This window comes from Equus quagga, chromosome 4, assembly GCF_021613505.1.
Source record: "Equus quagga isolate Etosha38 chromosome 4, UCLA_HA_Equagga_1.0, whole genome shotgun sequence".
Lineage (NCBI taxonomy): Eukaryota > Metazoa > Chordata > Mammalia > Perissodactyla > Equidae > Equus > Equus quagga.
In genome coordinates this window covers 15,457,393-15,480,641 of record NC_060270.1, presented here as the reverse complement: position 1 = coordinate 15,480,641, position 23,249 = coordinate 15,457,393, and the positions used below count along the sequence as shown (strand labels likewise).

General features: G+C 39.0%; 1 protein-coding gene across 8 annotated transcripts in view; it reads left to right on the top strand.

Annotated features, from left to right (window-relative positions):
- Window positions 1-23,249, top strand: part of CFAP44 (cilia and flagella associated protein 44) — a 106,611-nt gene that overhangs the window by 79,019 nt on the left and 4,343 nt on the right. For 4 of the 8 annotated variants that reach the window (XM_046659083.1, XM_046659080.1, XM_046659081.1 and 1 more), the window contains 8 exons: window positions 1,731-1,934; window positions 2,911-3,106; window positions 11,049-11,159; window positions 12,657-12,787; window positions 13,846-13,962; window positions 15,109-15,310; window positions 19,207-19,367; window positions 20,507-20,641. In XM_046659083.1, the coding sequence (XP_046515039.1) occupies window positions 1,731-1,934; window positions 2,911-3,106; window positions 11,049-11,159; window positions 12,657-12,787; window positions 13,846-13,962; window positions 15,109-15,310; window positions 19,207-19,367; window positions 20,507-20,641 (1,257 nt within the window). Of the gene's footprint in view, window positions 1-1,730; window positions 1,935-2,910; window positions 3,107-11,048; window positions 11,160-12,656; window positions 12,788-13,341; window positions 13,501-13,521; window positions 13,795-13,845; window positions 13,963-14,888; window positions 15,011-15,108; window positions 15,311-19,206; window positions 19,368-20,506; window positions 20,642-23,249 lie in introns of those variants that run through there. The other 4 variants (XR_006888273.1, XR_006888274.1, XM_046659085.1 and 1 more) reach the window with 4 other exon arrangements.

Here is a 23,249-nt window from a genome sequence, read left to right as displayed (position 1 = left end):
ACCCCCCCCACAGCTTCTCAACCTTATTCTTCACCCACTGTTTTCATTTCATCTAGCCCGTTTTCTCACTCTTCCTGCTTCTCCCCTCTTTCTGAGTTTTATATCCATGCTTTTTCCTTTGCTATTTCTTTCAACCTGCAATGACTTCCTTCCAAAGTTGAGTCATCGTTCAAAACTCAGCCCAGTTCCAAACCCTCTCCAGAATCTTCTGCCCACATTACATACTCTCCTTCTTTCTAAACTCCAATTGCACCTGTAACCAGCACCTCGTGTTTTGCACTTATTTTGCTTGCTGTTTTGTGTGTTAGTTTTGTCTTGTAAATTAAATTATGCAATTCTGGAAGGAAGGACCACATGTGCTGCTTCTGATTTCCCTGCAGTGTTTAGAACAATGCTGGACAAATTGTAGATATTCAGTAAAAAATTTTGATTGATTTAATTGTAACTGATTTAGTTATTAATTTAACAAATATTTATTAGACATTTTATGTGCAGGGACAGTGCTAGCTAGGTAGTAGGGTTGCAACAGTTATTAAGCCAGGCACATTCTCTGTCCTCACACAGTTTACAGGCTGTGAGGGGTGGGAGAGAGTAAATCGAGTGTGACCCTCACAAACTTGGACACCTATGCGGTACAGTTTCAGAATGGTGTCACGCTGAAGAAAATACAGTCCTGCCTCCAAAGAAATTTAAAAACAATTCAGATTTGTTGAACAAGCGTTAAAGAGGAGCCTACTTAGTCTACAGACATACATAGTTAAAATTTTAGTTTTTCTTCTTCTTGGTTTTTTGTTGTTATTTTAACTCTCTGAAATTCTCCAGCACTTTCACTGCCCCAAATGCACAGGTCTCTTCCTCTTCCTCAGCCCCAGCTGGGCCCTCACTCACTGCGGGCATTTGCTAGTACAGCTCCCTGTCATGTACAGCCCAATGACAAACATAGGCTGGTTTGTCTTCTTCCTCTTGTACTAGCTTCCTCAGGAGAATGAGCTCTCGGGGCTCTCTTTGGATCTCTTCGTCTCCTTTGGGATCAGGTCAGGGAGAAGCTGTGCCAAAATCAGAGCAAAGCTTGAGGATTTAGAATCATTAGGTGAACAGTGGAATATGGTCTAGACCAGGACTTGGGGATGCTTAGGTTCCTGTCCCAGCTCTGTAACAAATTAGCTTTGATCTCAGAAAATCACCTTGAGCCTCAGTTTCTTCATCTATACGTAATATAAGAAGGTCGAGCGGGTTTCTAGTGGCTCCATCATTATATATACATGTATCCCAAAATATTTACTGTCCTGTAGGTTTGAAAATTTTCAAAATAAGTCGAGGGACATATTTCTTTCATGCTTACTGTATGAAAGGTGATGGGGAGAGACTGTGGGGCTAGAGTGGAGGCAGGTGTCAACACTACCCACAAGTTGCTCAGAGTCTCAGGTTTAAATCATACAGCAGAGCACGACAGGCCTTGGTGATCCATGGCTTAGTCAGTGGTGAAGAAATAGCTGGAAGGACTGTAGTTATGGAATTCCTATCACTTAATAAAATTAATTTATATAAATTTAATCTTAGGTGAATTGATTTATATGACTACACACACACTCCCATGTAATTCTCCATCCTTAATAAGGGCGTAATGAGAAAATCTTTTACTCAAACAAATTAGTATTGTTAGATACTTTAATAAATGCATTTACCTGTTCTTAACTTCTGACATACCCTCCAATCTTTTTCCCTCCCAGATCAAAGAACTGATTGTCACTTTCGATGCGGAACTCCGTCTCCTGAGACATCAGAAACTGAAACTAGATACTCAGATGAAATTATCTGACCTGCACCATGTCACATTATTTCAAGAAATCCTTCTCCTCAAGAATTTTGAAAAACAGGAGAACATACTTCAAGAGCGTGTTAATTCGTTAGACAAGGAGGAACAGGACTTGCAGGTATGAGCGGGCGGGAGAACGCGAGCTGGCCGCGCCCTTAGTCACGGAGGGGGAGGGGACATGCTGCTGCTTTTCTTTCTCCCTTTTCTCACCTTAATTCCCCCCTCTTCATGTCCTCATCTTCTCTCCCTCCACCTTCTGCCTGTTCTTCCTGCTTGCTCTCTGTTTTAGTAACCTTGGTCAGAGAGAAGTGAATCAATTTTTTTTTTTAGTGAATTTGATATTGTGTAAAATAAGAGAACAAAATTTTCAAAAATGAACCTTATATTTAGTTTATCTATTGACTTGAAAAGTGTATATTTTTCTTGTCACTAGCTATCAAATGAAGTTAAGTTTTGATGTGTTTTATTTGTTATCCTTACAAACATTATTTGGAAAAGAAGGTGAGTTTCTCAAATATAGCCAGTTTCAGAGTAATATATAATTGAATGTCATAGGAAATTGTCTCCTACATATGTTAAATTTAAAGAGATTATATGAATTATATGAATTAAATTTAAAGAGATGAATCTATCTTTGTTTTAAAGGAAGAAAGATTCTATTAAATAGATATTATATACTGAATAGTGACATCATTTTTTATGTATATCAGCTTCACTAAGAGATGAGGTGTCTTTTTGTTTTAGTTACCATATATTGATATAAAAAAAACCCTTTGTTTTTAAGACCACACATACAAAAATATTAGCTGACATCCACATATCAGTAAAAATTTCAATTTAATTTAAATTTTTTGAGGAAGCTAAAAGTTAAAAAGCTGATCTTATCTGATTCTGAACTTAACTGATTTTTACAAAAGAATCATAAAATTTTAACCAGATAAATGGATGGCTATGCAAACACCAGAGATGTCAACTTCTGTTAAGAAGCTTTAAAAAATATTCGTAGATTATAACCTTACGTTGTAATGTACATTGTTCTCTAAACCTGGCTTATCAGAAATATTTATCCTTTGTTCTTGTTTTTGTTCATTCAGTGGAAAATAAATGAAACTCTTAAAGAGATGGAAGAGAAAAAGAATGAAGTCACCAGGCTTCAGGACCAAGAAAAGGCACTCTATGCTGGTTTCCAAGCAGCCCTTGGAGAAAACAATAAATTTGCTAACTTCCTCATGAAGGTCCTGAAGAAAAGGATTAAGCGGTCGAAGAAAAAGGAAGTTGAAGGAGATGCTGGTTTGTATCTTTCTTACATATGGTCTTATTTTTTCTCATTAGCATGAAATAGAGAAATAACTAAGGGACATATTAGACACTTTCTTCCCCCTACAACATAGACAGTGTAGAGCCCTGTGGAGTGAAAGAGACAATAGAAACCTTTAGGCCTCTAACCAGTTGGACCTAATTTGTGTGTGTTTGTATCTGCTGTGAGATAGCATATCGTAGTCTCTGTGACCAGGCGCATCTTTTCACGTGTTTATCACCTGTATATCGTCTTCAGTAAAATCTCTCTTCGCGTCTTTTGCCCACGTTTGAATACGATCGTTTGCTTTTGTATTGCGTTTTGAGAGTTCTGTCCTGTGTCAGATATATGGTTTGCAGATATTTTCTCCCAGCCTGTAGCTTGTCTGTTTGTCTCCTTACAGGGTCTTCCACAGAGCCATAGTTGCTAATTTTGTTGTTGTCCAATTTGTCGGTTTTTCTTTTGATGGCTCTTTTTTTGGTGTCAAGCCTAAGAACTCTTTGCCCATTTCTAGGTCCCAGAGATTTTCTGTTTTTTTTCTAAGAGTGTTGTAGTTTTACATTTTACGTTTAAGTCTGTAATCCCTTTGGAGTCCATTTTTGTAGAAGGTGTGAGACTCAGGTCAAGGTTCTCTTTCTCCTCCTGTGAATGTCCAGTTGTTCTCGCACCATTTGTTGAAAAGGCTGTTTCCCTTCCATTGAATTGCTTTCGGTCTTTGTCAAAAATTATTTGGGCCTATTTGTGGGGCTCTATTTCTGGGTTCTCTGTTCTGTTCTATGAATCTCTGCACTGCTCTCTCCACCAACATTGCAGTCTGGATTAGCTACTGAGTACTGAATTCAGACTAATTCCTCCTACTTTATTCTTCTTTTTCAAAATTCTTTTAGCTATTCTAGTTCCTTTATATTTCCATACATTAGAATTTTTTTATATCTACAAATATTTGTGGCAATTTTTATAGTAATTGTGTGAAACTTTATCAATTTGGAGAGAATTGGCATCTTTGCTGTGTTGAATCTTCTGCTGCATGAGCACAGTATGCTTTTATTTAGATCTTTGATTTCTGTCATCAGCATTGTGTAGTTTTCAACATATAATTCTTGTTCATATTTTGTCAGATTTACACTTAAGTATTTACTTTTTTGTGAGTGATTTTAAATGCTATTTTGTTTTTAATATTGGTGTCCACATGTTCATACTAGTATATAGAAATACAATTGCTTTTTAGATATTTGTCTCATATGTTGTGACTTCACTTACTAGTTCTAGGAGTTTTTGATGGATTCCTTGGGAATTTCTACATAGACAATAATTTCATCTGCAAATAGGGGCGGTTTTGTTCCTTTCTTTCTGATGTGAATGCCAATTTCCTTTTCTTGCCTTGCACTGGTTAGAATATCCAGTACTATGTTGAAACAGAGGGCTGAGAGCTGACCTCTTTGCCTTATTCCCAATCTTAGGTGGGAAAGCATACAGTTTTTTACCATTAAGTATGCTCCCTGTAGGTGTCTCATAGATACTTTTCATGAGTTTTTCTCACAAATGGGTGTTGAATTTTGTCAGATGCTTTTCTGCATTGATTGATGATTATGTGATTTTTAATATGGTGGGTTGTATTGGCTGATTACTGATTATCGATCCAGACTTGCACACCTGAAATATTCTTGCCTTGGTATGGTATAAAATTCTTTTTATATACTGCTGTATTCTATTTGCTAATATTTTATTGAGAAATTTTGTGTCTATATTCATGAGGATCATTGGTCTGTAGCTTTCTTTTTTTGTACTGTCTTTTTCTGGTTTCAGTATCAGAATAATACTAGCTTCAAAATATAAATTAGGAAGTCATCTCTCCTTTTTGATTTTTCCGGAAGATATTGTGTAGAATTGATGGTAATTCTTTAAGTGTTTGGTAGAGTTCTGCAGTGAAATTATTTGGACCAGTAGATTTCTTGAGAAGAGTTTTAAAATTATAAATTTGATGTTCTTAATAGTTATAGAACTATTCAAATTATGTATTTTATATTGAGTGAGTTGTGGTAGTTTGCATTGTTTGTAGAATTCGTCTATTTTGTCCAAGATGCCAAATTTATGTGCATCGAGATGTTCATTGTATTTTCTTGTTACCTTTTTAACATCTGCAGTGTCTGTAGTAATGTCACCTGGTGCATTCTTGATATTTGTAACTTCGTTCTTTTCTTTCTATTCTATTTTCAGTCTTGCTAGAGCTTTGTCAATTTAATTGATCATTTCAAGAAGAAGCCAGTTCTTTTTGCAAGTGATTTTCTCTATTGTTTTTCTGCTTTCGATTTTATTGATTTCTGCCCTTTACTATTGCCTTCCTTCTGTTTTGCACTTCTGTTTTTAGGTTTTGAGCTGGGAACTTAAATTATTGATTTGAGACTTTTCCTCTCTTCTAATTTAGTACTATAAATTTTTCTCTCAAAATTTTAGAAAGTTGCATTTTCATTTTCACTCAGGTCAATGTGGTTTTAAGATTTATATTGAGACTGCTTCTGGGTCTCATGGATTATACAGAAGTGTGTTGTTTAGGTCCAAGTGTCCTGAGATCTTCCTGTTAGCTTTCTCTCATTGATTTCTAGTTTGATTCCGTTGTGGTCAGAGAACGTACTAGGTATGATTTCAATTCTTTTATAGGTGAGATTTGTTTTATGGTCTAACGTATGGTCTATCTTGGTATATGTTCTGTGGGGCACTTGCCAACAATGTGTATTCTGCTGTTTTGGGTGAAGTGTTCTATTACTATCAGTTAGCTCCCGTCTGTTGTTGGCGCTGTTCAGGTGTCCTGTGTCTTTGCTAATTTTCTGTACTGTAGTTCTTCCATCAAATGTTGAGAGAGAGGGGGTTGAAGGCTCCAGATAGAATCATGGATTTGTCTATTTATCCTTTCATTTTCTTCAGTTTTTGCTTCACATATTTTGCAGCTGTGTTGTTTTATGCATACTCATTTGGGATTGCTGTGTCTTCTTGGTAAACTGACACTTTTATCATTATATAGGGTCTCTCTCTGTCTCAGGTAATTTTCTGGGCTCTGAAGTCTACTTTATCTGACATTAACAGAGCTATTCCTGCTTTGCTTTGATTAATATTTGCCTGATTTCTCTTTTCCCTCCTTTTACTTTCAACTTGACTGTATCATATTAGAAGTGAATTTCTTGTAGACAGCATATGGTTAAATAATGTTTTTCATCCGCTCTCTTTTAATGGGTGTATTTAAAGCATTTATGTTTGATATATTAGAATATTAGGACTGAGGTCTGCCATTTTTTTCATTTGTTGTTATCCTTCCTGTTTCCTGTCTTTTTTCTTTTTCATACCTTCCTGTTGGTTACTTGAACATTTTTTAAAATTCCACTTTAATTTTCTGTAGTGTTTTTGAGTGTATCTCTTTGTACAACTTTTTTAGTGGTTGCTCTCTATATTACATTTTGTATACATAATTTATCCCAGTCCACCAGTGTCATCATTTTACCAGTATAAGTAGGAAATCCTTACCTACTTTAACATCCTTTTATCTCTCCCATTTATAATATAATTGTTTTGAGTGTTTCCTCTGAATACATCTAAAGCTACATCAGATGTTGATATAATTTTTGATTCAATCAGCAAACTTAATTTAAACACTTGGAGGAGGAAAGCCTTTGTATTTACCCATAGTTTTGCTTACCACGTTCTTTCCTCCTTCCTGATGTTCCAAGGTTCCTTTAAAAAAAAATTCCCTTCTGTTTAGGGAATTTCCTTTATCCATTCTTTTAGGATAGGTATACTAGTGGCAAATTTTCTTATTTTTTCTTAATCTGAGAATGTCTTAATTTCCCCTCTATTTCTGAAAGACATTTTCACTGGGTATAGGATTCTAGGTTGATATTTCTTTTCTTTCAGCACTTGAAATACATTGTGCCACCTCCTCTGGCCTCCATGGTTTCTGATGAGAAACTCTCTGATATTTAAATTGTTTATCCCCTGTAGGTAAAGTATCACTTTTCTGTCACTACCTTCAAGATTTTTTCTGTCTTTAGTGTTCAGAAGTTTGACTGTGATGTGTCTTGGTGTATATTTCTTTGAGTTTATCCTGTTTAGAGTTCACTAAACTTCTTTAGCCTGTAAGTTGATGTCTTTTTCCAAATTTGAAAAGTTTTCAGCCATTATTTCTTCAAGTACTTTTAAAGACTCCCTCTTTTTTAACCCCTTCTGGGACTCTGGTGGCGTGAATTTTAGGTCTTTTGTTATAGTCCCTTAGGTCCCTGAGGCTCTAGGGTGTGGGGTTTGTTTGCTTGTTTTTCAGTCTGTTTTCTTTCTGTTGGTCAAATTGGCTAATTTCTATTGTTCTCTCTTCAAGTTCACTTATTCTTTTCTCTGTCCCTTCTATTCAGCTTTTGAGCCTACCCATTCAGTTTTTATTCTAGTTACTGTATTTTTCAGTTCTAAAATTTCCATTTAGTTCTTTTTTTTTTTTTTTAAAGACACCTGAGTTAACAACTGTTGCCAATCTTCTTTTTTTTTTTTTTTTTAAAGATTTTATTTTTTCCTTTTTCTCCCCAAAGCCCCCCGGTACATAGTTGTGTATTCTTCGTTGTGGGTTCCTCTAGTTGTGGCATGTGGGACGCTGCCTCAGCGTGGTCTGACAAGCAGTGCCATGTCCGCGCCCAGGATTTGAACCGACGAAACACTGGGCCGCCTGCAGCGGAGCGCGCGAACTTAACCACTCGGCCACGGGGCCAGCCCCCAATCTTCTTTTTTTTCCCCCTGCTTTATTTTCTCCCCAAATCCCTCCAGCACATAGTTGTGGGTCCTTCTAGTTGTGGCATGTGGGATACCACCTCAACATGGCCTAATGAGCAGTGCCATGTCTGTGCCCAGGATCCAAACCCTGAGCCGCCGAAGCAGAGCGCACGAATGTAACCACTTGGCCACAGGGCTGGCCCCCTCCATTTAGTTCTTTTATAACTTTTTTTTTTAGCTGAGACTTTTTATTTCTTTGCTGAGGCTTTGTATTTTTTCATTTGCTTAAAGTGTCTTCATAATTGCTCATTTTTTCATGGCTTTTTTATGAAGCCTTTTTTCATGAAGCCTTTTTTTCATGGCTGTTTTAAATGCTTCGTCAGATAATTCTAACATTTCCGTCATCATAGTGTTGATATTTATTGGTTGTCTCTTCTCATTCAGTTGGAGATCTTCCTGGTTCTTGATGTGATGAGTCACCTGCAATTGAAACCTGGAAACTTTCACATTGCGTGCGTTATAAGACTGTATCTTATTTAAATCTTCTGTTTTACTTGGCTTTCTCTAACACCACTCTGCCAGAGAAAGGGATGGGTGCCCACTCCTTACTGCCAGGTAGAGGTATTCAACCTTCGCTGTCACCCAAGGTGGGAGTGGATCTCCTTGTTATTGCTATGTGTGGATGGGAGTTCCAGCTCCCCTGCATAGTCTCTACTGACAACATGGTAGTGGTGGCCTTGGTACCTCTGGGCAAAGGTGAAAGTTCTGACTCTCTACTAGGGTTCTTCTGACACCACCTCTCTGGGGAGGTGGAAGGGAACCTTGTTACTGCCAGGTGAGAGTGGAAGTCCGGGCTACCCATTTAGCCTCCACAGACACCTTGGTTGAGGCAGGGAGAGCTGGTTACCAGCCAGCAGGAGTAAATGTCCTAGTTCCTCACTTGGTCTTCTCTGGCACCATCCTGGTGGGAATGTAGGGGGTGCCTCATCACAGCTTTGCAACGGTGGACGTCTTGCTCCCCCTTTGGCCTTTGCTGATATGAGTGGATATAATATCACAGTTTTTTCCTGTGGTGTTTGGTTGTGTAAATAAGTGAAAAGCAATAGGATATATTGGAGTATATGAGGAAGCCATTTGGTTTAAATCTTATTTGGCCTGACCTTGTTTTTCCAAAAGGGCCTGATGTGGCCTCATGAGCGTGTGTTGTTCATCTGCTTTAAACATTACAATATCTCAAAGACGAGAATGATGCCCTTAAAGATAGGGAGGTAGCTTCCCCACCATATTGGCATTTCCTTAAGGATAAGCATCTCTCCCTGGAAACTAAGGATTAATTACTGACCTGCTATGCTCACCTTGTGACCACTGACCCACTGGCCACTGAGCTGCTGTGCCAGCTAAGCATCTCGTGACAGTAGTAAAAGAGATATTCCTGTCATATGTGATGTATGCTCTTTGTTCCAAGATGGTATATAACCACTCTGTACGTCCCACTTCTTTCATGCCCTTCCTTCTTTGGGGAAAGAGGGCCCCAGGCTATAGTCCTCAGAACTGGCTCATAATAAACTCACCCCAAATTTAGATTTATAGATTGATTATGGATTATTTGCTTCGACAGTTGGAATATTGTCTAAAAGTTTTCTCTTGCTACACTGCTTCTTTCCTAGTAGTTTGGCTAGAAAAGCAGGCTCTTGTTGGACCTTTTCATATCTGTACCTGTTGGTGGTTCCAGATCACTGACTTATTCATCTCCACGTCTGAGATATATGAGTCAAAAAGAATACCCAAGGAACTCTCCACAGTGTGGTTCCTTGGGTTCTTAGGTGCACAGTATATCTGCCTCCATCTTCCACTTTTCAGAGTCTTCTTATATTTGTTTTACACATAACGTCCAGAGTTTTTAGCTATGTTTGTTGGGAGGAATAGCGAAAAGTAGATCTACCCCATCTTCCTGAAAGCAGAAGACTGTGTAAGAATTTTGAAGTCTAATTTTAAACTTTGCTGATTTATTTCATAAGCCACTGTACAGATCGCTTAAAGTAATTTTAAGAGAAATCTTAAATTTAAGAAATCTTCTAGAGAGTATGAAGTCCAGCTCTTATTGCTAAATTGATTTTCCATAAAATAGAAATTGCCAATTGGTGATCCATGGTTTATAGATAACCTTAAGGTGTTTTACAAGGAAATAGGGCAGAATTGGGTGGGGGAGGTCCACAATCCCTTATCCAAAACTCTTGGGGGGCGGATGTGTTTTTAGTATTCAAAAATTTTTATATTTTATAAAAGACATTGCATATGACATTGTTAAAGAAAATAATTATTCATGACATTTGTTAAAGAACAACAAGGCAGACTTTACTCAGGGGGACTACTACAATGAGATTTTGTAGTAGGGAGAGGGGTCAGCTCAACTCTGAATACAACAAGGACAAGTGGAGATTCATAGCAAAGGAGCAGGGTGGGGGTCAGTGGGTGGAAAATTACTAAGAGGTGATTCTTTGCTAAACTGATCTACAGGATTCTTGCTGAAGGTAGGCCAGAGTGATAAGACATTGAGGCTAGGGAATAAAGAATTTAATCAGATATCAAGTGTGGGGGCTTTTTACTAAACCAACTCAGCAGTATTCTTGCTAACGCAGGACTAAATGGGCCAAGGACAGGGGCCAAGGACAGAGCCCAAGGTCAGGGACTAGTCAGAAAGGACTCAAAGGAACCTGACTCAAGTTTGGTCAAAAGAGAGTCTGTCAACTAACATCCATAGGAGGATTTGGTGCAGGATCTCTAAATCAAGCATCTTAACACTTCTGCAACAGGACATGCATATTCACACTAAGCTTTCTTCAGGTGAGATAAGTTATGAAAATCTCCTCTGTTTTCAGAGCACTACGATTCAGGAACTGTGGGCCTGTGTAACCAGGCGTGTGTTAGGTGGGTCACAGTATAAGCAGCTTAGTCTCAACCCTCTGTGACTGAATGCATTGAGATTAATTGCACATCCTTCTGCAGGCATTTGAGTTTGTGGTCTCTGTGACCTTAACCATTTTAAACTCTTCTAAACATATTATTTTCCTGCTTTATCTTTGTTCTCTTCCTAGTGACCAACTCATTGAAAAATACTTTATTTAAAAAATCTGAGATTTAGCTCAATGCAGGAACTTCTCTGCTTATTAACAATTTTTCTTCTCTCCTTAGATGAAGATGAAGATAGTGATGAATCAAGTGAGGAAGAGTCCAGCTTGGAGAGTGATGAGGATGAGTCTGGATCTGAAGATGAGGTTTTTGATGATTCTATCTGCCCAACAAGTAAGTTGGTTAAAACCATGTGTTCTCTGTGAAGTGTGACTATGGATTGACAGTCCCAAGAAGGTTCTTTTTCTGGTTTCTCAATTGTCTCATAATAAAATTTAAAGAAAGGATGATTTAAGATGTAGGCAGCATAGTCTAATGAATACTTTTTGGGGCTCTCTGGGTGATTTATATTCTCTTCCCTTAGGCAACCATTTGTAAGTGACAAATTAATCTTCAGATAGTTTATAGTTGATTGAGTCATAAATTATACAGCATTTCATTTTATGGAGAAATAGAAGATTGTTTTTTATATATATAGTTAAATTTTTTTTTTACAGAGCTCTTCCTTTTTGAAAAACCCATTCAGATTTTTCACATTTCAGATCTGTTTTGTAAGAGCAATTTGTGCTAGTTTCCGAGAGATGCTTGACAACTTGTATTCACTGTTTTCTCTGTTGAAACCAGAAAGAAGCAGTCAGACCAATATTCTTACAGTCCCAATAGATGAATGATTCTGTAGGAAAAAACCAATTTCTTCTTGGTCTAAAATTTGTTTTTCTAGACATTTCTTGTAAATTTTAAATCAAATTTTAAGTTTAATTTCAAATAACATTTAAATTTTGTTTGGGGTTTTTTTTTTTTTGTGAGGAGGATTGGCCCTGAGCTAACAACTGTTGCCAGTCTTCCTCGTTTTGCTTGAGGAAGATTGTCACTGAGCTAACATCTGTGCCTATCTTCCTCCATTTTATGTGGGATGCTGCCACAGTGTGGCTTGACGAGCAGTGCTAGGTCCACACCTGGGATCCAAACCCACAAATCCTGGCCCACCGAAGTGGAGCACACAAACTTAACCACTACACCACCAAGCCAGCCCCTAAATCTTGTTTTGATGTTGAAAATAAGAATCTTCTTAAAATTATAATATTTATGAGTGGAAGAGAGCTAAATCTTTTAATGCAACTTGTTCTTTTCTAGCGGGATTACATGGCTTGAACAAAGTCTCCCTGTAGTTCAGCGGTAGAACTAGGGCAAGAACAAAGGTTCCTAAATTCCGTGGTGGTACTCTATCACATTTTCACACTCTCTATGTATTTCTCAGTGGATAAATGTGGCTATTAGTGTGAAATAGTGGAAATTAATAGAAGTGTACTTTCGTCCCATTCTGTCACGTATCAGCTAGGTGACCTCTCTGAGACTTAGAGTCCTCACCCATAAAATGGCACAATCATTTCTTCCTTGCAGGGCCTATGGGTCTTGAGTGAGATAACATACATAAAGAGCCTAGCACTGAGCCTGGCTCAGAGTACTGCTCAGAACATCAATACTAATTTCATAATTACTATCATAATTATTAGTAGTAGTAATAATTTCTAGCTAAAGCAATGGAGCCCTAAGTGTAGTAAAACCTTGCTAGAGTGAATCCACAAATGGAGGTGATTAATTCTGAAGATCCAAAGTCCACTACATTCCATAACAAATGGGGCTGCTTTTTCATTTTGACTGTCTTTTCAGATTGCGATACGGGTCTTTTTGAACTGGCCCTTCAACTTCGAGAGAAAAGGCTGGACATCGAAGAGGCCTTAGTTGAAGAAAAGAAAACTATCGATAACCTCAAAAAGGAATATGATACAATGTCCAAAAAAGTATGGTGGTCTGCCTTTCTCAGGTCTATTTACCCTTTCCCAGCATATGCTACACATCCTCTTAGCTATAATATGATATTGCCATTTCACAGCAATGACATAAATTAGGACTTCTCCGCAGAGAAGAAACATTTCAAATTTTTTTCTTTAAGCACAATTGTGGCAGGGGCTGTAGCTCTTTTGAAGATTGGACTTTCTCCATCTAAATTGTTAGTCCCCAAACTTATTTGGTTACGTACTTCTATAAGTAAAAAAACGGTAGAGCTAGTATCCCCACAATAAATGTATATTTATTTATAAGTTATATTCATGAACTATTGTACTAATATATTTTCTATATTATGAAATGTTCACAAAAACAGAAATTAAAAAGAATGAGATAAAAATAAATAGAAACTCTGACGTTTTCTTACTGCAACCAGTACATCATTTTGTTGACCCTCTGGGGTATGTGCATCCTGTATTGAAGACCAGTAAGCTAAACTTCTGTTATAATTATATTGACTAATTTCTGCCTTATCTGCTCATTTTCCCTCTTTGGTACTCTTTCCTAGGGCAACATCACTTAGCTTGATTCATATTCAAAAATATTTGTGATAGATTTCCTCTCCCCTTGCAAATAGGAAATGATTTGGAAAACCTTCAAGTTTTTTAGGAGGTGAAGAATGTGCTTTCAAAATACTGTAGTTAGTAGTTGTGTTGCTTTAAAGGGCTTTTTCCTTTAATTTATCGAGATCATTATGACCAAGTGAGGTTCCCACTGTCCTGACAACGACATGCCATGGAGAAAATAAAAGGGAGATGAGGACATGTCTTCTGAGCTCTCATTCCCTTTACAACTCTGGGGACATGGGAACAATTGAAAAGGTGATATGGATCATGACTTAACGGGAAGAAGAGAATATACATTCCTGGGCTGCAAACTGGGGTCATCCATCACAGCCTGGCCAAGCAGATCCCTCTCAGGCTTTTACTTCCTCCCAAGATGCCCTCATTTACCACCGTGGGTAGGTGTTCATCGAATCTTTTCAACATGTCACACATGGGGCTTTCCACAGGTAAAAATTGTGGGGACTAATCTGAATGCAGCAGAGGAGGCCCTGGAGGCTTATCAGCGAGAGAAGCAGCAGCGGCTGAATGAACTGCTGGTTGTGATTCCGCTCAAGCTCCACCAGGTGATGGTCTGGAGAGGTTACCCCACCCCGTCTGAGCAGAAGAACCGCCACACACAGGCTTTTCCAGAGGAAGAGTCTTGGGTCCCTAGTGGGGAGAAGTACGGTCCTTTGCTGAGAGTTGTAGAATGACACCCCAACTTTTCCTTATGTGCTCTCAGATTGTTATAAAAGAATAACATCACAACGGTATTTCCCTGTGGCCCATTATCACTTTGAAAGTTGAATCATTTCACGTCTGGAGAAATGAGCCTATAACTTCAGAATGGAATAGCTTGGAGGTTGAAACATGAAAGCACACATGTAACTTTTTACACCATCTTTAAATAGACATGAATTAATGATGCAAGAATTATCTTCACTTAATCCCTACTTGCTAATGAGGGAGGTCAAGAAAAAAGGAAAATATTCTTTTTTTTTCTCTTTCTTTGTTCATTTGCACACTCTACTTGAATTACAACTTATATTAAAATGCAGAGATAGGGGCCAGCCCGGTGGCGCAGTGGTTAAGTGCACACGTTCCACTTCGGTGGCCTGTGGTTCGCTGGTTCGGATCCCGGGTGCGGACATGGCACTGCTTGGCAAGCCATGCTGTGGTAGGCGTGCCACATATAAAGTAGAGGAATATGGGCACAGATGTTAGCTCAGGGCCAGTCGTCCTCAGCAAAAAGAGGAGGATAGGCAGCAGTTAGCTCAGGGCTAATCTTCCTCAAAAACAAAAAAAACAAAAAAAACAGAGATACATCTCAATGAGAGAAAAGGCCCATCACATCCTATTTTGTCAGGCAAGGAGAGAAAGCTGTATTTTGGAAGAAAAGCCCTAGATCAGCCTTACATATATTTTGTACAACTGACCCAAACTGGTTTAGGTATCTGCGGCAATTTGCCTAATATGCTGTCCCTGAAATGTCTGTTCTGTCGTTATGCAGTAGGTATTGGGCATGGTCTATGTGGAAAGGTTTGCTGTCCCCAGAGGGACAAAATGTGGCTTACTGTCTGAAGGTGACCTCCGCTTACCCTCCTCAGTGGTGAGAAAGATAGAAATCCAAAGGCAAGTGCCCTAAACCAGGGACAAAGGAGGAGGTGCTTCCCTAGTGCTTTCTGTGACCTTACATTTCGTTTGATCTTTGTTTCGTTTTGTTTTTGTAGATAGAGTATGTGGTATTTGGGGAAATACCTACCGATCTTTCTGGAACTTTGGTCTTTTCTAACCACTCCTTGGGACGGCTGCAAGAGCGAATTGTACAGCTCCAGGAGGAAAATTCAAAGCAGCAAAAACTTAACAAAGAATACCGGGAGAGGCGTAAACAGCTTATCCGAGAAAAGAGAGAGATGGCAAAAAATATAAACCGTGAGTAACAAAGCCCATAGGTTATCTAGTCATACTTACTGATAATAGGGGTCAAGTGACTCCAACTTTGAAAACAGTAAGTAATCACAGAATCAGGACCTCTGAGGAAGCAAGAACACCTTCACATCTTCCTACTTACTATCTCTCTACCTACTATTAAATGATCACTCTCCTATTTTAAAAGGATAATTGTTTTATCATAGGAGCTATTTCTCTGAAGTATAAAAGGTTTTATTTATAATAAAATATAGAATTGTATAATAATAACCCACATACCACTACCAAACTTAAGAAGTAAAACATTGATGATACAATTGAAGCCCCTTCTCTTTCTAATACTCCTCTACTATCTCCTTCCCCAGGACCAGGCACCAGGGGAGCACACACACAAATGTACTTATCCACACGTGCTATGTGAAACTACTTTGTGTGTTTTTCACTGTAATACTATATTATTCATATAACTTTGCAGTTTACTTTGTTAAGCCAGTTTTTCAGACTTATCTATATTGCTACAGATAATTTATTCATCTTGACTGCTACTACAGTATTCCATCGTAGGACTATAAAAGAACTTATTTCTTCATTCTCCAGTTGATGGATATTTAGGGTATTTCTAATTTTTCACGATTACAGATAATGTTACAGCAAAGCAAAACGTCTCCCTGTGCACACGTGTGAGAAGGTGAAGCCCAGGATGGGGTCCCAGGGTATGGGGGATGTGCATTTTCAGCTCACCTGGGTATTGCCAAGTTGCACCCCCCACCACCAAAGTGGTTGTACCATATCTTATCCCCCTGGCAGTGTGTGAGAATTGCCCTTGCTCCATATTCTCATCAACACTTGATACTGTTAGACTTTAATAGTTTTGCCAGCCTGGTGGATGTTAACTGGTATCTCACTGTGGTTTTTTTATCCACGTTTCCTTAGTTCTGTGAGGCTGAGCATCTTCACATACATTTATTTGTGTTTCCTTTTCTGTAACTTGCCTGTTATATCCTTTGCCCATTTTTTACTTCTATTTTTTATTTGTTTTCTTATTGCCTTTACAGAGTGTTTTCCATATTCTGTCTGTCTTTGTGCATTAAATGCACTTCAGATCTCTTCTAGTTTGGGGCTTGCCTTTTTGCCTTCTTTAGTGCCTCTTTTGGGGATAAATTTTAAATCTTACTATAATTCTATCCATTTTTTATGTTTGTGCATTGTGTGTGTCTTGATTAAGAAGTCCTTTCCTATTTTGAGGTCAAAAGGAGACTTTTCTATAGTTTCCTCTGCTAGCAGTATTCTTCACATTTGCGTTTTTAATCCACCTGAAATTGAGATATGTAGTATAAGATGCATAGTATAAATATAATTATCTTTTAAAATACTTTTTGTAGGGACTTGGCCTGGTGGCATAGTGGTTAAGTTTGTGTGTTCCACTTCGGCAGCCCAGGGTTCACAGGTTCAGATCCCGGTCACAGACCTACATACCACTTATCAAGCCATGCTGTGGGGTGTCCCACATACAAAATAGAGGAAGGTTGGCACAGATGTTAGCTCAGTGACAATCTTCCTTACCAAAAAAAAGAAAAAATTGTAATATTTGATGTATGGAACATATGTATAAGTTATGAAATATTCCAGGTTTAATAACAATAATATTTCTAGTACTGTAGCATCTACCTTAATGCCAGAGAACTGTACACTTATAAACAATTAAAATGGCACATTTTATGTTATGTGTATTTTACCACAATTAAATAATAATTTTGTTTTTTTAAAAAAAGAAAAATTGAAAAAGGAAAAAAGTGGGAAGAATGTAGCGGTGAACCAGTCCAAGTTGCTTGGCTTTGTAGAGGCCATTTTCCCAGGAGTGCTGATGGTTCTGCCCTCACGGGTGGCTGGATTATAAAATTAAAAGTACACGTTAGGCCTCCATGTTTGAATAACGCCTGTCTGAGAGACAGCTTTCTGAGGTGAAAGCCTGGAGGCTCCAGGTCTCTCATATACTTCACATTCCTTTGGCTTCTGTAGGCTGTGAGTGTCGTTTAGATTTGGAAGTACTGTTCATCAAAACAAGGAGTAAACTAGTGTGAAAACAAGAAAAGAAGCTTGTTTCAATTTGAGTAAACTCTCAGGTTGAGAAAATGTGTGAAGATGAAATGAAGTTTTCAGATTTTTCGGAGTGTTCGCTGAAATCAAAAGAAAGAGTTCCATGTGGTAGAAGTTTTATTCAGTTCTTCTGCCACCCTAGCCCGTTTTCTGAAAGCAAGCTGTGAGGTGGTTAAAGACCGATGATTTCATAATTCTGAAGGTGAAACCAGGAGTGGGGTCCTTTCCTGTAACCCAGAGAAGAAAGGCTTAACAGTGATGGGGGAAACCACAGTTAGCTTCTCGTTGCCTTCCTCCGTCCCTAGACCTAGGGCAAGAAGAGTTCTCTCCATTCCAAGGAGGGAACAGCTTGTGGCCGTGGGGAAGGACGGTGATGCATGTTCCAGAAGCCTCGATGTCTCCGGTGAACACTAGCTGGCCTAATCGAATCAGGAGAAGGGCATTAGGCTGGCTCCATGGCGGGAATGGCTAGGACTGGAGTACATGTCTTAGTACATGAGGCTGCCATGGGAAAGGCCACCCCCTTACACAGGGCTGGCTGAGGGGAATCAAGGTTCTAAATGAGGGAGGCCAAGCAGGCAGCCACAGGCTAGCCACACATGTGCACATAATCTAACCATGTTATATAAATCCATGTGGGCACCACTCACATAGAACAGAAATGAAGAGCCTCTCCCTGAATTATGCAAAATGGTAGCCATGCCAATTATATCATTATAATTCAACCATAACAATGATACCTGAATATAAATTTCTGCATTATGACAGAATTGTGTCATCCTGTTATACCTTAGGGCCTTCAGACTTCACATAGGGGACAGTCTGGTGACTGAGAAAGTCTTGTTACAAGATTACATTTTCTTGGGGACCTCAGATCCTGCAAATGGAATTTTCCCTAGGTGTTCTCATATTGAAGAAAGACAATAAACAAAAGTAAAATATGTTGCATTTTAGATGAAGGTAATTACTAAAAAGAAAAATTTTTAAGGGACTGGGAAAGAGAGTGCTGAGGTCCTTAGGAAGCTGGGAAGAGCTCCTTGGAGAGCTGACATACCTCCTAAGATGCGGTTCTCCCTGGTTAGAGGACGAGGACCTGCTCTTGGTTACATCTTCAGTATTGAGTGTGTTGGAAATGAGTCTTTCACCAGTCTCACAGCTTGCTTTCAGAAAGTGGGCTGTGTGGAGTGAACCATGTGGCTGTTTGGAGAAGAAAATTCCAGACATTGGGAACTGAGATGGGAGTGAGCCTGGAGTGTTTGAGAAGCAAAAGGGAGGCCAGCGTGTCTGGAGTTAATGAGGAAAGACATGGGAAAGGAGGTGGGAGAGATAACAGGGGCAGCACAGGACAGACCTGTAGGACCTTGTGAACCACTGCAAGGACTTTCATTTCTACTTGGAGAAAGATGGAAACTTCTTAAGTGCCTGCTCTATTCTTAACACTGGATGCTATAGAGATCAGTAATTAAAAAAAAAAACAACACAAAAACAGAAGCGTTCATAATCCAGTTGGGGCCCATTAACAGTCTGAGGAGAGGCACATCAGAGTGTGTAAGCCAGCTGGGAAAGATGAGTCTGTTTTACACAGGATTTTGAAGTAGATGAAAAGACGATACAGGAATGGGCATTTTAAGTGAGGAAAGTACACTAGCAGGTGAGAAGTCACAGGAAAAATCAACTGGTAACAAAATCTCTCACCATCATCTTTTAAAAGCTGTTCCTTAGAATGCTATTGTTATTGGTCTTGTTCGTTAATAACGATGGGAGACACTGAAGAGCCTAAGACAGTGACCGTCTTCTTTCAGAAATGGAAGAAACAGTCCGTCAACTCATGATCAGCAAGTTCGGCCGTGTGATAAACCTAGAAGCCCTTCAGACTCTTTCTGTGAACACCACACTCGAAGAACTAAAGATCAAAAAACTCCGAAAGGAGCTATCGAATGCAAAGGAAATGAAGATGTGGGAGGTACAGTGATCGCTGTTCACCTAGTTGGAGGGACTCATCTCTTGGGGTGAAAGCACCAGCACTGGGGTTTGGGTTCCAGGGTGCTTGCAAATACGATGGCAAATGGCATGAAAGATCACCGAGATCCCACTTTGAGGTTTGCATTGGTGTATAAATGCTCTAACAGTGTTAGAGATGGAACCACTCTACTCTGAGGATCCTAATTGTATTATTCTATATAGCTTTTGCATGCTGTTACATTCTTAAAATTAGAAAACATTTTTAAGTAATAAATTTTATAACAAGGTATGGACTATTTAGCTGGTAGGGTCTCAGAAGATGTTAATGCCTTGTTCCCAGAGCCAGGAGATGAGGCAGTACCCCAGTTAACAGCCTGATTCAAAGACAGGAGCTTTTACAAAGATTTTATAATCCCAGAAATAATTATTTCTCCAGCTTTCTATCTCATCTCTTCAGTAGAGAGGGAAGAAGTAGAGGTTCCTAGTGCAATCTCATCTCATCTTTGCTTATCCAAGATTTAGCATTTTACTGTGAAAATTACTTAGGTGTTCAAGTCGATGGGACTGGTCCTTATCAGGGAAATGCTGGAGATAATATGTGCAATCTAAAATAATTTTTTGGAGCAATAAGAGAACAAAGGAAAGCCACCACTAGCAGATGTCTGGCCGTTCAAGCCGGCTACCTTGGGGATCCTGGGCCAAGACTGGGGAAAAAGCAATACATGAAAGTTTGCTGCTTAAATTATCATTTTTTTAAGTAATGAATACCAGCACTCAATATGCATACTAATTTCATTCCTCAACAATGGAGTGATATCCATATCTATCTTATTTTTACCTCCTTTTATCCTTGAGCATACTTACATTCTTCTTATCTTTTCTTTAATCAAACCAGACCCAATGCAGCCACTTCTGGTTGCTTCTGATTATATTTTCCTATGTGCATATTGCACCATTCTCCTGATGGTTTTGGTCAAATCTGAACATGCATTTTTCTCTCTTTCTCTCTCATTCACTTAATGCATTTTGCATCTTCCTGCCGTGGTAGGAAAAGATTGGTTTTGGTCAAATCTGAACATGCATTTTTCTCTCTTTCTCTCTCATTCACTTAATGCATTTTGCATCTTCCTGCCCTGGTAGGAAAAGATTGCTCAAATGCGATGGGAACTGATGATGAAGACAAAAGAACACACTAAAAAGCTTCATCAGATGAATGATTTATGTATCGAAAAGAAGAAACTTGATTCTCGTTTGAATACACTACAGAACCAGCAGGTTTGTTCCTTTTCTTCAGACCCTTTATCAGAATTGGGGAGCTATTCACAAGAATATCAAGTGCTGGCATTTAAACAAACCTTGATCTTGAACCACTTCTGGCCCTCCTGGGTCCCTGAGGACATTGGGTTGATGGGAGCCACATTACAGTGAGCCTAGGGCACTAGCTCCATTGTATGCCTCTCGGATGCCATGAACTTGCATAAGTACTAATCTGTGGGATTTGCCTTGGCCTTGGAGAGGTAAGGTTGTTTAGGTATAAATAATAACGCCAATCTACTCCCTGAATTTAATGTCAAACATCCATTTCCACTATCTTTATTTCATTTGACCTAAAGTAGTCATCTTAAATTTTGAGATCTTACATGTTTTCTTATTAAAATACTTAGTACTTTTTATGGCTTTCAACTTGCTCTTATATTTATTGAGCCTAACATAGTAGTATTTGATACATGGTATGTGGTCGATAATACTTATTTAATATAGGTTGACCCTATTCCAGCCTTGCCCTCTAGGAAACTAATACATATATGGCATATTCTAAACTATTATGTCATATTCTTACAATAGTTTCTGCAAAAATTCCCGTTATTTCTCTTGGTTTTCTTTATGTTTTCTGTAAGCACCTGGAAATGGTCTAAGTCAGGAGTTCTCAAAGTGTGGTCCCCTGAAGAACAGCATAAGCATAACCTGGGCAACTTGTTAGAAATGCAAATTCTTGGCCCCATTCCAGATCTACCAAATCAGAAGCTCTTGGGGAGGGCCCAGCAAACTCCATTAACAAGCCTCTTGGGTGATTCTGCTGCATGCTAGAGTTTAAGGGTCACTGGTTTAAGCAAAACTCCAAAAGCAAGAAAGAATATGATTTATTCCATGGAGAATGAGTAAGAGGATTTGTAATTGGAGACTGAATATGAGAGGATTACCAGCATCTGAATATCAAGGGTCCTTTACCCACTGAAGAATTTTTGAGTGAAGAATCAAGGCAATGTCGAGAAGGTTAATGCCCAGAAAAATCTTCAGAGTATGTAGTCAGAAACATTTGTTGGCTTGATGTGCTTTGATAAGTCCAGATACATTGGAGAGAGAAGAGTTTGGAGATAGGTGATCAGTTGATGGGAAAGGAAATTAATAGTATATGTCTCTTTACATATATATCTTTACATAGTATACTTTATGGTGTATCTTTACATGTAGAGTCTCTTTACACAGGGTATCTCATTTAATCCTCAAAATACTAATTTCCCAAGCTCAGAGCAGTTAAGTAAGTTACTCATGCTCTCAGAGCTAATACACGGGGATGTTAGTTTTTAAACCAAAGCCAGTCTGCCTCCAAAGCTGACTCCATTGCTATTATTCTTATAACAATCTGGGCATGAATTGGGACGTAAATGGCAAGGATAAAAAAGAAAGTGTCAAAAGACATTTCAAATTAAGAATAGCCAAAATTTGTTTGGATATGGCAAGGAGAATGAGGGAAAAGTTAAGGTGACTTCAAAGTGACTGACAGGAGTGACTAGGCATGAGCTGGGTGCGGGCATTCAGCTACAAGTAACAAAACGGCCCACTGACAGAAGCTTAAACAAATAGAGGTCATTTTTCTCCCTTAACAAGAAGTCTGAAAGAGATGACTGAGGGGTTCTGGTTCAGTGGGTCCATAATGTCAGCACCAGTATCTGTGATTTCCTTAGTGATTATTTGAAGTTCCTTCAAAATCATGAGATGGCTGCCTCAGTTCTACATTTCACATCCGTATGCCAGCCACTTCTGTCCCTTTCATTAAGAAAGCAAAAGTTTTCTGCTTACATCCACTTAGCCACTACTGGCTGGAGGAGAAACTGGGTAAGGTTAGTGTTTAGCTTTCACAGCCTCCAAAGTGAAGGTGGGCAAGGGAGGAGAGGCAGAAGTATTGGGCAATGGTCGCCCCTACTGATTATGAGAGTCTGCCATAGTAAGTGGGGGTCGTGGACAAAGTCATGGACTGTTGGCTTCAGGTCACCTGGTTCTAACCCTACTCTTCCAGTCCCTAATACTCTAGAGACTTGGGCCAGGTCATTAATCTGTCTGTTTCTATATCTATGACATTGGAATAACACCACCTAGTTCACCGAGTTGTGAGGAGGAAGTGAGATGGTGCATGTAAAGCATGTGGCACAGAGTGGACACTAGGGAAGCATCACGTCCCTTCCTTTAATGTGCATTCAAGTTTGACTGACCAGCTACTTAGGCAGCAAGCTCTAGGCCAGGTGCTGGGTGGAATGTGAGACCCAGGCCCATGGGCCTTCTCTCCAACAGGCACAGGATCTCACAAGAAAGATATCAAAGGAGCATTTAGGTCGAACCACATGACATCGCTACTTTTTTAGATTAAAAAAATGGTCAAATATGAAATTGCAAATGGTCCAATCTGATGATTACAATGATATATTATCCCTGTTTTGATAGAACATAGAGCAGGAAATCCTAACTTAGTCCAGGGGGCAAAGGCTGCACCTAAAGGTGATGTCTGCAGCCTGGGCAGGAGCTGGCTGGGCAGGGCAAGAAATCTGATGAGGAAATCAAGATTTCTTTTTTGGAAAACAAAATATGGGCTGTATAGAAAAAGGAT